The sequence below is a fragment of the Amphiprion ocellaris genome, chromosome 7, assembly GCF_022539595.1.
Source record: "Amphiprion ocellaris isolate individual 3 ecotype Okinawa chromosome 7, ASM2253959v1, whole genome shotgun sequence".
Classification (NCBI taxonomy): Eukaryota; Metazoa; Chordata; class Actinopteri; family Pomacentridae; genus Amphiprion; species Amphiprion ocellaris.
The window spans coordinates 6,052,571-6,065,627 of record NC_072772.1 but is presented as its reverse complement, the minus strand read 5'-3'; the positions used below and the strand labels follow the sequence as shown (position 1 = coordinate 6,065,627).

Below are 13,057 nucleotides of genomic sequence, written 5' to 3'. Positions count from 1 at the left end.
CCTTTGCCACTAGTGAAAGGCAACAAGATCTCTTAACAACACCTCGTCTTTTTCAATAAATTTTGCATGAAAACATGCCGCTGGAGCACCAAGTTGCCTGCTGTCATACTAGAGGAGTCTTAAATGTTTAATGACAACAACACCAAACACATGTGCGCGCACACAGAGTCAGTGTCAGGGTACCGCTCTGAGGGGCCCCTCTTTCATCCTGACAGACACTATAAAGCTCCTGAGCCTCTTTTCCACCCCGCCCCACCATCACCATCACACCACCGCACTCCTCTCCTATCACCCAGCAAGGAAACCTGGATGTAAATGAGGTTGGAGCGTTACAGTGTGTATGTGCACGTGTTTGTGTTTAAGTGGTGAGGATTGGGGGGCTTAAACAGGCCCTACCCCCATCACCATTAAAACAGAGGAAGCAGAATAGAAAAAAATAAAAACTGAGGCAAAAGAAGAAGTGGCTTGTCATAGACATGATATACAGTTACAAAAAAAGCCTTGTTTTACATATTCCTGAAACATCTCACTGCTTCTACCTTTTCTCCTGCTACAGGAGGACTTGTTAGGCACTGAAACTCCTGTGGGATTACCTGGGGAATAACAGGAACATCCATGTCGATCAGATTTTGGACATCATAATAAGGTGGTCCACAGACAGAATGAAAGTTAAAGTCAAAATTAAGTTTAAAAATACAGCAAATTTTAAGATCTTACAAACTAGACAGAAGTTTAAAATAAAATGCCAAATGTATTTTTATATAATAATTACATTATTTTGAACTTTTGAGATTTGTGTCTTCAGAGATATCCTAATACAGTAGTGTAGTGCAGGTTATATGTGTGGTAGTTTCAGTCAGCATTGCATACATTCGCTTCTAACTCTCCTCTGATGTTCATCATTCAGCAGTACGCTGCAAGTCAAATATATTTTCACAGGATGACGAAAACAAGACCAGCCCTACTCTGCCTGCATTGGCTAGTTTTAGACCTTTTCTTGAGATGTTGTACACTCAATCAGTAATTTTTCAACAGCACATGTGGAAATCTTTGCCTCCCTAAACAGGGTTTGTAAACATGTTTTAAAATCAGCTGTGCCATTTTAGATGTTAACTAAAAACCATCTCTGACTGAAACACCACATTTGGCTCATCTTAAATATATCTTAAATTTATGCATTTGACCTGTTATTTCAAAACTTATCTTTTAGAAATCATGATAATTTTATAATAGCAGCACACTCTGGTCTACGCTGTCTGTTGGTAATCAGCTGCTTCAAAGTTACAGAAGTAAGTATGGGCCTATATCCTTGCAAAGTGAGAGAACAGTTGCCTAATTTTCATGTGTAGATGAACTAAGGAATAACAAACAATTCGCTGCAAAATGCAAAATGATGTAGCTGTCTCACCCTATAGTACGCAAGCCTGTATTGATTGCAAAAATCTGCACCTCTTCTGCAGCTAATGTTAATTTTATAATGATCCTTAGTCCCTGAAGTCAAGCAGGAGACGCTAAGCGTCAATGTGCAAATATTACTGCCGCATTTCTGTGTATACTAAATATGCTAACACTTACATGTCACTATTCGTAACGTGTTTAACCTTTGCTTGGAGAGTAGCTTTAAAAGAACAAGTGGGGCATAAATTAATAGTAGGCCCACTTCTCTAGGCACCACTACACCAGTGCTAATACTGTTACAGTAAAAGGAAAACAGACTATTGTCTCAAAACAGTTCATTTTTCTCCCATTGATACATTGTCAGTTATAGCGAATAAACCTCAAATTGTAACTTGAAGTAACCTGATAATCGTACATTTCAAAAAAGACAAGTAACTGTAATTAACAACCAGTTTTACCAGAAAAAAACAGGGATGGTCCCTATATTGTATATAAATAAAGTATATAAAGTCATGGTATATGGTAGGTCAGTGCCAAACGATTGTGTCAAAATTACTCAATCTTTAAACCTTCACAGAATTAAGCAAACTGGAACGACAGATGGCATAATAGACAGTTTGAAATATATTAACCCTGCCACAGGTGGAGGCACAATCCAACAAACTTCCACACATCTGCACACAGACAAGCTAAAGCAGGGTCAGAGATAAAGGAAGAGATTCCTATCAATGCTAAAGGATATTGAAGCCTTAATAAGAAAATAGATATAGTCTGCTGGCCTTACATTTCACTGTTAGCTTTATTTGTTTTCCTGATACCAATCTAAGAAAGGCAATATGTAATAGCTTCAAATAAATGGAACACTTTTCCTTTTAAAGCAAATCTCCATGCTCTGTTCACAAAGAGAAACCTTGAGACACAAGGTTTTTTGCTGATAATCAATGAAAGTTGCCAAGATGCTGAACAAAAACTGGTGCTGAATGTACAGAAAAGGCAGTACAGGATAAAGCTTTTAAAAATATTATCAACAACAATTGTGTTCTGCTAACTAAAGTATTAAAACATTTATAAATTGTGTAGCTCTAAGCAAACAAGAAACCAGCGTTTGAAGAATATGTAAATGCTTAACCCCTACTTCTGACATTTTCCTTAATGATGTCTGTCTATAATATTTATTTAATGCATAAAATGAGTTGAGTTTTTTAAAAAACTGTTATGATTGACTTTTTTCTTAGCATTTTCATCCCTTAATGAGACACAGCACCCAGAGAAAGCTGTGTAAGTACTGTGGCAGTTCAACAGTGGTGCAAAAGTTCAAAAAAATCCATACAGTGTACTGCTTTTTTGCATCGTAAAACCATTGCTGAAATGATAACTTTCATCATCTGCATCTTGCATCAAGTATACATCTGAGGAATGAATATTATTTTCAGTTAGATCATTGACTGCCATATGGCTATTACTGCATGTTTGTTAGCAAAACCATTGAAAAGCCTGAAAAATCCAATCACAAAATAATTTCTCCCTAATAAGTTCATGTATGGTCAGACCTTTATTTAAGTTTTCCTTTCAAAACAGAAGCTAAATCAACAACTGAATTAATGTGTATATATTTTCCCCTAAACTCCCGGCTTCATCACTTTTGAGCTCACAAACTTAACGGGGCCGTTATCTGTTGACTGTTTGATTCATTAATTTATCTGCCTGTTATTTTCCTCAAATAATCATTTATTGTTTTGCTGATAATATGTAAGTAAACAATAACAAATTCCCCATTATAGTATGAGACGATTAAGTGGTGTATAGAGAATGGATGGATGGATGGACATATTTGCACTACTTTTGTATTGAGACAACACTAACCCCTGGTTGAAACTTTCCTTCAGATCCTTAATTTGATCAGCTGGAACAAACCGAGGTTCGCTGTTTTAATAATCAAAATAGTTGGCAATTAATTTTCAGCTGTTCAACCCATCACGTTATAGCCTAATCATCGCTCTGCTGTTGAATAACTTGGACCAACGTAGTATAAAGCCCATGAGTTTAGTTATCTGTTTCTCTTGGGGGGCTGAAGTCTCCTAAATTGATGTGTAGCACAACAGCTGGTCTGCATCACTCTTGGGATCCATAGTTTGATACACACAGCTGTGCCATTCAATATGACAGACAACAACAGGGTACCAGTCATATTACAGTGGCCTCCAATCGCATTAGAGAATACCGTGTTGGAAAGAGACTATGAGTGCTATTCTGGTAGAGACAAAGAGAGGCCTCTAAGGTAGTTAAACTTGTAGCGGAGTGTACTGCTGTTAAAATATCCACTACACCGAACCTGATCGCAGCCTCTAGAAGACAGAAACTTGTAAGTGAAGATGTCCTTCCCCAACTTTTCTCACTTTAATAAGGTGCTCTTGTTTATTGTTTTTTTTTCCATCAGAGGTGCATATGATCTTGTTATGTTTCTGGACTTATTGCAGCTGGGTCCAGAGGGTGAAAAGTGGAGTTAAAGACATCAGACATCATCTGGTGACCAAAACATTGCCTAAAAACTAAACCTGCACCACACTCCTAACTACCATCTATGCTTATATCACCATGACATTTTCTTTCACAGAAGGGAATTGTGTGACATTACGAGGCCTGCGTTGCCCAATGCTCGATTGCGAGGGGAAATAGAGGAAGAAAGGGGATGATGGATTGATGGATGGAAGGATGTAGTGATGGATGGATGGATGGAGGAGCTGAGACTGAGCTCCAAAATGTACTCCTGTATTACACCAATGTTCTCCTGTGGAGCCAATAATTTTAGATGGAGCTGGGAAAACTCAAGACTTGTTTAGGTACATTTGTGGCTACCTCAGCATTCACCTCACATATACTGTACAGCACAATTCACCACTTACCCCTTCTTCTCTGCCTTGTCTTTACTCTTGTCCTTGTCTCTGTCTCTTCCTCTGTCCCTCTCCTTCTCTTTGTCCCTCTCCCGGTCACGGCCTTTGCGTCGGCTTCTGTCTCGATCTCTGCTGTGGCTGGGGCTCCTTTTGCGGCTGCGGCTCCCACGCCGGCTGCCGCTTCTACTGCGAGACCGCCGGTGGCGAGAATGAGACCTGGAAAGAGATGACAGGTGACAAGAAAGTTAAGATCACAGCTGACAAACTACGGATAACACCACATTTTTCTCTCTTTTTGCATGTACTTTCTCATTTTCTGCATTTTCCTCTTCGGTTAATTATTGTCTGCATTTCCCAGAATGCCTTTTAATCACTAACAGCAAATGTGGCTGAGTTTATTTCACTCAGCCGTCAGTTATGCATGTGTGTGGCAGCAGTGATAGGAAACAGAAATAGGAATAATAGGTGCAATGGATTGTGTTCCCACTGAGGAAAACACATCTTGAGGATGCATTGCAGTACAAGTGATTCATTGCTTGCTGAGAAAGTCTATGGCTCGTCGATGATGGATTTCTCCCACCAAGATTGTAAGACTGTGTTGTAAAATAGTCACCGTACACAAAAATGAGCTTACGCTATTTCACAAAGTAAAAGCAAGGAGTTAAACAGTTAAACAGCAAAATTCACCTTATAGAGCCGTTTTCAACACATTTTGATCTTTAATTGTGGCCAAATGGCATAATGGTGTATGCAATAAAGACTTGCAAACAGGTTTTCAAAACCTTAATCAATAGGCAGAGCTGGAAATGAAATCTACTGTACATCACACAGACACAATGTAAGCTGAACTTTGTGGAGATGCTAACTTTACTTTATCACACAGCAACACTGTGACGTTTGAATCTGTTAAAATGAAACTCACAAGGACCGAAATTCCCAAGAGTGGAAAAATTCATCCTTCACTGGGTGGGCGTAATAATAGTTATATACAACCCCATACACTGCAACACACACTCTAACAGACACTGTAGAAATTGAGCCAATTAGAGGCTGGCTCAGAGGAAGACCTGTCCTCAGTATTGATCCTGACACTGGCCCTCTGGTCTCGAAAAGATTTACAGTGGGAGATTTACTTTGTTCGCTATGATGCTCAAACATAAACACACTGATTTAAACACTGGCAAAAATAAAATTCAAAGTGTGGCTCGTATCCACTAAACAAGTAAAAGACAAATCACAAAAGTGCATCCTTAGAAACTTATTTATGCACATACACATTGCACTTCTAATCAAGGAGACATATTCTGCAAGTGTGTGTGTGTCACTGTATTGTGTCACACATCTGTGTGGGGGAAGGACCATGATTTGAAACCCCAGTAGAAATCGGCAGCTGAGATGCCGTTATTTTCCATCATCTATCATTTTATTGATTTGTCTATAAAAACAGTCAAACCTGCTGTCCACGAGCTTTATTGCTTTCCCCCCTTTATTAGTTTGCAGTTTGGGACATCCAGAGCTGTCTCTCTCCCGACAGAAAACTAATCATTTTCTTCAGACGCCTGTCACCATCCTTAACAGACAACACTCTGACAACTGTTGCAATCAATTAGGCCGGGGCAATTCTGATCACTGGAGAGTCCCTGCACTATTTCAAGGTCTTTTCAAAAAAGAATCTCGTTAAAGAAAAAAAAAAAAAAAAAAAAAAAACACTATTTGAAGTCTGCTTTTTTTTTGAAGTGCAATCTTATGAACATATTTCATAAGAAAAGGTCAGACAATAACCAATAGCTCTGAAACACTTTAATACGTATATAAATCCATTTTAATGACGAAACTACAATTCCATGCTCAGTTTATGTATTTCATGCGAAACGTTACAATTGTTTCAACAGAGATGTAGAAAATAGTGGAAAAAATGTCCATCTGAGTTTCCCAGATGCAAGAAGTGACAGCTTTAACTGTCTTGTTTTCTTCAACTTCAGAGATATTTAACGTAATCCTAGAGAGGATCGAGTAACTCAACAAATTTTGACATTTAAGATGCCCAAAACCAGTCATTTTTTGCTTTACACATTACTGAAATGCTTAAATGTCTTTCCTGTTCTCGACTAATCCTTTGGTAATCAAATCACCAATTAATCAACTACTAATTTTGGCTCTAGTTAAAGTAATACTATAGCTGTCAGAGTCGCTACAGCAGTCTCTCTGTGGTATATTGTTCACACAGTAAAGCCAGTCTCATTGCATTCTGCAGAACAGACACTACAGCAGCCACCAGGAGTGATTATCAAAAATAATTATCATGACACATCTGATTCAGAGGTAGAGGTGAAACCGGTCATCAGTCACAGGACATTTGATTTAGCACATTTAATACAGTGTTTACTGGAGCTACAATTAGGCTAGTCAGACTGGCAATCACTTCTAATGGAAAAAAGGAAAAAAAAAACATTGGCATTTTTGGGGTATGGAGTCTCCAGGCGAGATAATCCATCAATGGCCCAAACAGACCTTGGAATGAGTGAATCTATGTGTTGACAATGCCTGCGTATGTTTGTAATCAGCAGTACATGAGGGGAAATACAACAGAGCTGCAGTGTTCCAAGCCTAAGTCCTATATTTACAGCCAAGCAAATTGTGGCCAGAAGCAGCAGATGCAATAAACACAATTTCTCTCTCCCTCTCTCTCTTTCACTCCATTTCTCTGTCTCTGTCTCCCTTTCTCCCTCTGATGGCAAAGAAAACAGCCCACTTCTGGGGTGTGCAGCAAATTAAATTTACTGTAGTTAATAGAGTGAGCCTATGCTGCTAAATGTCAATTTCCTGACCAAGTCCTTCCCCTTGGAGAATGATTAGCTAATTTGAGGCTGGGGATAAATGGGCTAATGCAGGACACACACAGATAAACAGCCACAGTTGGACCCCATTCCAAGCCCTTCCTCTGCTTTACATTTTATTGGCCTTATTATCTCCAGGGAAAATGGGTCCCCCTATGACCTAAACATATTTTCATTTCTAATAAAAGGCCCTTGCTGGTTGCCCCCACGTGCAAACCCCCCCCCAACACACACACAAATGCGCTGCCCCCTCGCAGCCTCCTTCCTCCATCCCTTCCTCGTTTCATCGTCCAATCCATTAAATCGGAGCTCTGCAATTGGCTGGGCCCATTTTCCTGGTGAATTATCAATAGAGTAATTATGCTCCATGTTGGGAGCTGGGCTGAAGCTTATCGCCGCTGACCCCCCAGTGCGCGTCAGGATATGATCCCTCACCACAGCCCATTGGGGTAATTATGTGGTCGGGTGTAAAGCTGGATGGTGTGTTACCTTTATCTGTATTCTATTTCTGTTTTCATTGAAAATTGGACATTAATAGGAGCTACGCGATACCACTAGTGTCAGATACAGGTGAGCGTCTCCAACGGAATCTGACCCGTCAAATCATTATTCGCAGTACACAGCATAGAGACAGGTACACAAACACACAAAAAGACCAATCATCCATAGTGTTCCTTTAACCTTATCTTGGCCCTATTTGAGCAGTAATGACGGACATTCAGACTGTTGCTTCGTTTTCCCAACCACTGCCTTCGGTTGGGAAAGCAAAATAAAGTTGATGTACATACTGTGTTTGTCCTGCAGTAGAGAACACCAACATAACTGCTGCAAACATCTCTCTGGTGAGGCCAGTGTAGCACAGCAGTGATTAATGGCTGTGTAACTTCAACCCTATCACATTTCAGTAGACACTGGTGACAGTGACCTCACTATGACCATCAATACAGTAAAACAGCATCCATAAAAATGACCATCTCAGTTTCCTGATATTAGATAATATCAACAAGAAATGAAAATGACTGATTACAATAACACTCAGTTTTACATCTTACCATCATTTCAACTTTGTTCATCTACAGATGTTACTGCAAATGTTTAAATGTAGAAATTTGTAGAGTCCAGCAACTGTGCTAGGATCCAGGCCAGCCTCTGCATAATTACCCTGCATTACAGTTCATTTGTTGTTTAGTGAGTTAATTCATGCCTACAGAATGTATGTGTTTTCTATCTTAAGCTTAAAATAACACAGAGTTGTCATTTCAACAAAGTTGTAGCAAAATTATGCTGTTCACACTTCCTTATCAGGACTTACTCTATGTAAAATGAATTAGCCCACAAATACAAAATAAAGCCAATGTAGTGGCTAACCCAGAGGCAGAACAGAACTGACACTACAACTGATACTACAACTAATAATTGCAACAAATATCACAAAGAATACATTTCCAGTATTCCTTTGAACATTATTATTTACGGCACGCTGGATAAACTGAACATTAATAGCTTCCAGGATTTTGTTAATAAGTGGACCTGCTTATGACGACCATGCACAGACTTATTCATTTCAGAACCTTCTTCGTTATTCAGAATGCACGATGTTTAATTAACAAAAAGTGAGAGTAGAAACCTATGCAGACAAAAGTTTCTGGCCAAAACTATTATTAAAAAAAAAATAAGATGCAGAAAGATAAACTTTCAAGTTGTTTGGCAGCGTTTTTCTCACAACGAAAGTAAAATTTTGAAGCCCAAAAAATGCAATAAATATATGGTATTTATTCTTTGTCTGTGCAATGTATTTTACTCAACCATGTAGGCCAACCAAACCTTAGACTTGAGCACTCTCCAGCCACACACACAAGCACACACACAAACTACAAAAAAGCTTGCCAGTCGACTTTTCCAAGCAATAGACAGATTGAAAAAGAAACAGGCCCATTGAAAGCGAGACGCTCCATATTTGAAGAACTTCATTAATGCACTGTTCCCCGCCGAGTTATTTCCAGTGACAGAGCACACAGCAGCAGCTTCATGTTCAAGTTAAAAGTCACTTTTCTTTTTTTTCTGCCATTTCAACGTGTCTAAAAGCACCTTGAGTGAGCAATGTGCATTTCCTGCTGCCAAAAGACGTGGAAAACAGCTGTTCCTGCCTGACGCTGCCTGCTGAATGGAATGCAAATATGTTAACCATCCAGAATTTATTACTTTTGAGTGCTCTTCAAACGCAACGGCAGACACAAGTTTAATTTATGATATTCCTCTAATTATGAGAGCTGTTGAAATCATTTCCCAAGCTGCTTCCTCCTTCCAAGCAGCCACATTATCTGTTCCCTCGGTTCACAGTACATGCACACACACACACTCAGTCATCCAACATGCATACCCACACAGATACATAAACATACACACACACCCCGAATAACACACAAGGAATCACTGCAACGTAGCTGATTGTGAGCACAATTAACACAGCAAAGACAGAGCATGAAAGATTCACAGAAATGTTTTTTCTTCGTTCCCCTCTGCTTCATAAAAGCAATGTTTAGATTTGTCATAATCTTCAGTTTGCTTTTAATTTAGCAGTCGTCAACACAAACGTCTGCAATGCCCTGCTATGCTGTGAAGCAGAAATGAGACCCCATGCAGGCCACCCACTCACTACCTCCCATACCCACCCAAACACACACACACACATGGATACAGCCACAAGCCACAAGGTCAAGTCATTTAGCAGAGTTCAAAGGCCTTCAAAGACCCCTCAGATCTATATGAACCTACGACGGCCAGCCAACGATGAGGGAAAAGATGACTTTCTGCTCCAAGATGTGGTTTCCATGTGCGTGCATGCATGCGTTTATGTGCGTGGCCGTGTGTGTGTCGCTGGCTGCTTATGTGTTGATTACCAGGCGTCTTCTCTGGCACATATGCCCAGTGTCACTCAGCCTCCTCATCGCAATCCTAAACTTGGCCGTCTGGTGTGCACCCGCAACCTCTGACCCGTGTGCAGCCGCAGCTCGACATGACACCCATTAGCAGCTGGAGCAGAGGGGAGTTGGGGGGGGGCACCCAGGCTCAGCCACTCAGTCCAGACACAAGGTCAAGTGGAGGTCACACTTAGACTAGGTGCTAACTTGCCAACTCGCTCACAGCCACTCACGCAACCGAAACCCACGTCTTTGCCCTGCTTCAATCCATCACGGCTCGGAATAATTAGTTACGCCGAGTTAGGAGAGAGTTGTTTTGGCTGTCATTGCCTCCATCTGTACGAGGGTGGAAAACAGGGAGGGAGCAAAGGTAGAAGGACAGAGGAGAGGGAGAAGGACAGGGAGTGTAGACTAGACGGGGGGAGACGATAGGTGAAGGACAGCAGGAGGCAGTGGGGAGAGAAGAAAGGATAAGTTAAAGAGAGAAAAGGTTAGAAAAGTTGGGGAGTCGAGAACAATCAGGGTAAGAAAAAGAAGGAGAATGAAAAAGAAATTGGGACTTATGGAGAAGACAGAGCAGACAGCCGTACTTCACATCAAGCTGGCTCCAATTAGCAGGTGTGCTCTCAGACGCTCGCTCTCCCTCTCTCTCTGGTCAGGGAAGATGTATTTTTCTGCCTTTTATACGCATGTATTTATGAAGTGGTAGGAGATCTGAGGGCCCTTAGCATAACAGCCTTTTATTGTTTAAATGTGGACTGCTCGGCCCTGTGTGCTTAAGTGATTTAGGAACCTCACAACTCCAGTATAAGAAAAATCATAAACGCTGAGACAAACCATGTGGGTGGACTGTAAAAGGCACCGAGCAACGGGCCGACAAAAAGCAGACACACATTCCACTACTAAAGGGAAACTACACTTAATTAAACACCCAAGACACAACTGGAATAGCGCCCTGTAAAAAACATAGCACTATTAGTTTTGCCTCCTCGGTGGAATAACATAAAGTTGTCTTCAGACAGAACAGAGGCTTGTCTCATAAAGAAGTTTCTAAAAATCTTTTTTTTTTATGAACCGCTGTCAAGATTGAACAAGGAGAAGGAGAGAGAGAGGAATGAACACAGAAAGAGATCAAGAAATGAATAGAAAGAGAAAACACTCACACCCTCTGAGAGAGAAAGCCTCTCCCGTCCAATACATCTTTTCGCTTCACACAGTCGACATGTCCCATGCACAGAACTAGCAGTAGCCCATGCAGAAGGCAGATTTCACCTTGTTTTAGCAATCGTGTTGGGTGGATAGGGCAAATTTTTTACTGCAACACAGACATTGATGGCTAGAAAGAACCTGATTATATATACAGCGAGCACAGCAATATACCGACAATATTTAGTCTTTTCATACACAATGTAATTTGTGCAATAATATTTTTACACACACACTGCTGAATATACAGATTCCACAACAGGTTCCTAAATTACTTTTTAAAATCTCTAATGGAAATACACAACCCAGATCAGTATTTTTTATTTCTTTATTTTTTCTAAATGTAAGCCTGTTCTAGACTTTTGCTATATTGTTATATTCGTTTCATAATAATGACAATAGTTATTCCCATTTACTAGAAGAACGATTTAGTATTGACAGTTGGAAAGAGGATCCAAATGGCACTGCGTGTTACAATAATGGCATACGTGTCATTCATTACACATCTGCAGTAGCACATGGACGCACACTCTGTTATCCCACTTTTAGTGAGTGTCAATATCCTACTGAGTTTACAGAGAAATCTGGCAAACTTCCACTGCAACAAAACTGTTGACTGCATTTAAAATAATTACATTTTCCTGCTTTGATTTGAAGCCAAAATAACAACGTCAAGTTCTCTGTTCAGCCAGTCACACAGGCGTTCTGCTCTTTGTTCAACCAATCATACGACAGTTGGCCACGTATCCTTTGGCCGATCCATCTATCTCCACTTCCTCCTCATGTCCTCGACTCTGCCAAAACCCGAATGGATAGATAAAGCAAAAGGGAAGACAAATTTCAAATAGAAAACCTCATGCGCATGCTGAGAAAGTGTTTCATTACTTTGAAAAAGATTGTCAAGGTTTCAGTCAAGGCGCACATGATCTCTGTTTCATTTCTCTGCCATTCTCTCTCATTTTTCTCTTCTTTTTCCACAAATAAATTACTAAATGTGTGAGTGAAACCACATGCGTGTGTGTGTGTATCTGTGTTTGTGCGGTTGCTTTGCTTGTCCAAAGTGAACTGACAAGTGCAGGCAGTGGTTCCATTAGCTGGCAATTTGCTCTCAAGTTGTCCGGGGGGGGAGGAGGTATGACAGAGGGGTTTTATTGGCAAGACAACGCACATGGCTCTGCTTAGGACAAGTTAGGTGAGGTGCTCACACACATAATCCTAGACCATCATTCAAACACTCCTGTAACACTCTTAAACGTGCAAGATCTTACATGTAAATATGAGACAGCCTAAATGGAGATGAATGCTTCAAATAATAGAATGAAAACAACAATCTATTGTAAACACAGACATATTTACCTATGCTTAAAAATCCATTGATTGCCGTGCGCTACAACGTCAACAACAAAGTATTAGTCTGAATATGACCGTGCCAGAATATTGTTCTGACAAACTCTATATGTCTACACATGCATCCTCTGAGTGCCACTGTCCATATGGTTTGAGCAAGAGCATAACTAGAGTACAAGGTAAACACGGCTGACTGAGGTTTGTCCACGTATGCTCTCTTAGCTCGGGTCTCTATGGAGTGGTTCAAAACCTGGCCACTGAATCATACACACACACACACACACACACACACACACACAAAGCACATAAACAAACATACCTCCCCCCCTCCCCGTGTGTGTAGTATGTTTAAGAGTGAAAAGAAGAACTGTGGACAGACGGTGGCGTTTATCTGTGCATAAATTAAGAGCAGAAGCTGTTAATTAAAAGGGGGGAAAATAAGCACAGATGAAATAAA

At 40.4% G+C, this 13,057-nt stretch overlaps 1 protein-coding gene across 1 annotated transcript in view; it reads right to left on the bottom strand.

Moving 5' to 3' along the window:
* Positions 1-13,057, bottom strand: part of rsrc1 (arginine/serine-rich coiled-coil 1) — a 119,824-nt gene that overhangs the window by 93,985 nt on the left and 12,782 nt on the right. The window contains exon 4 of the mRNA XM_055012417.1: positions 4,302-4,505. Within this exon, the coding sequence (XP_054868392.1) occupies positions 4,302-4,505 (204 nt within the window). The remainder of the gene's footprint in view (positions 1-4,301; positions 4,506-13,057) is intronic.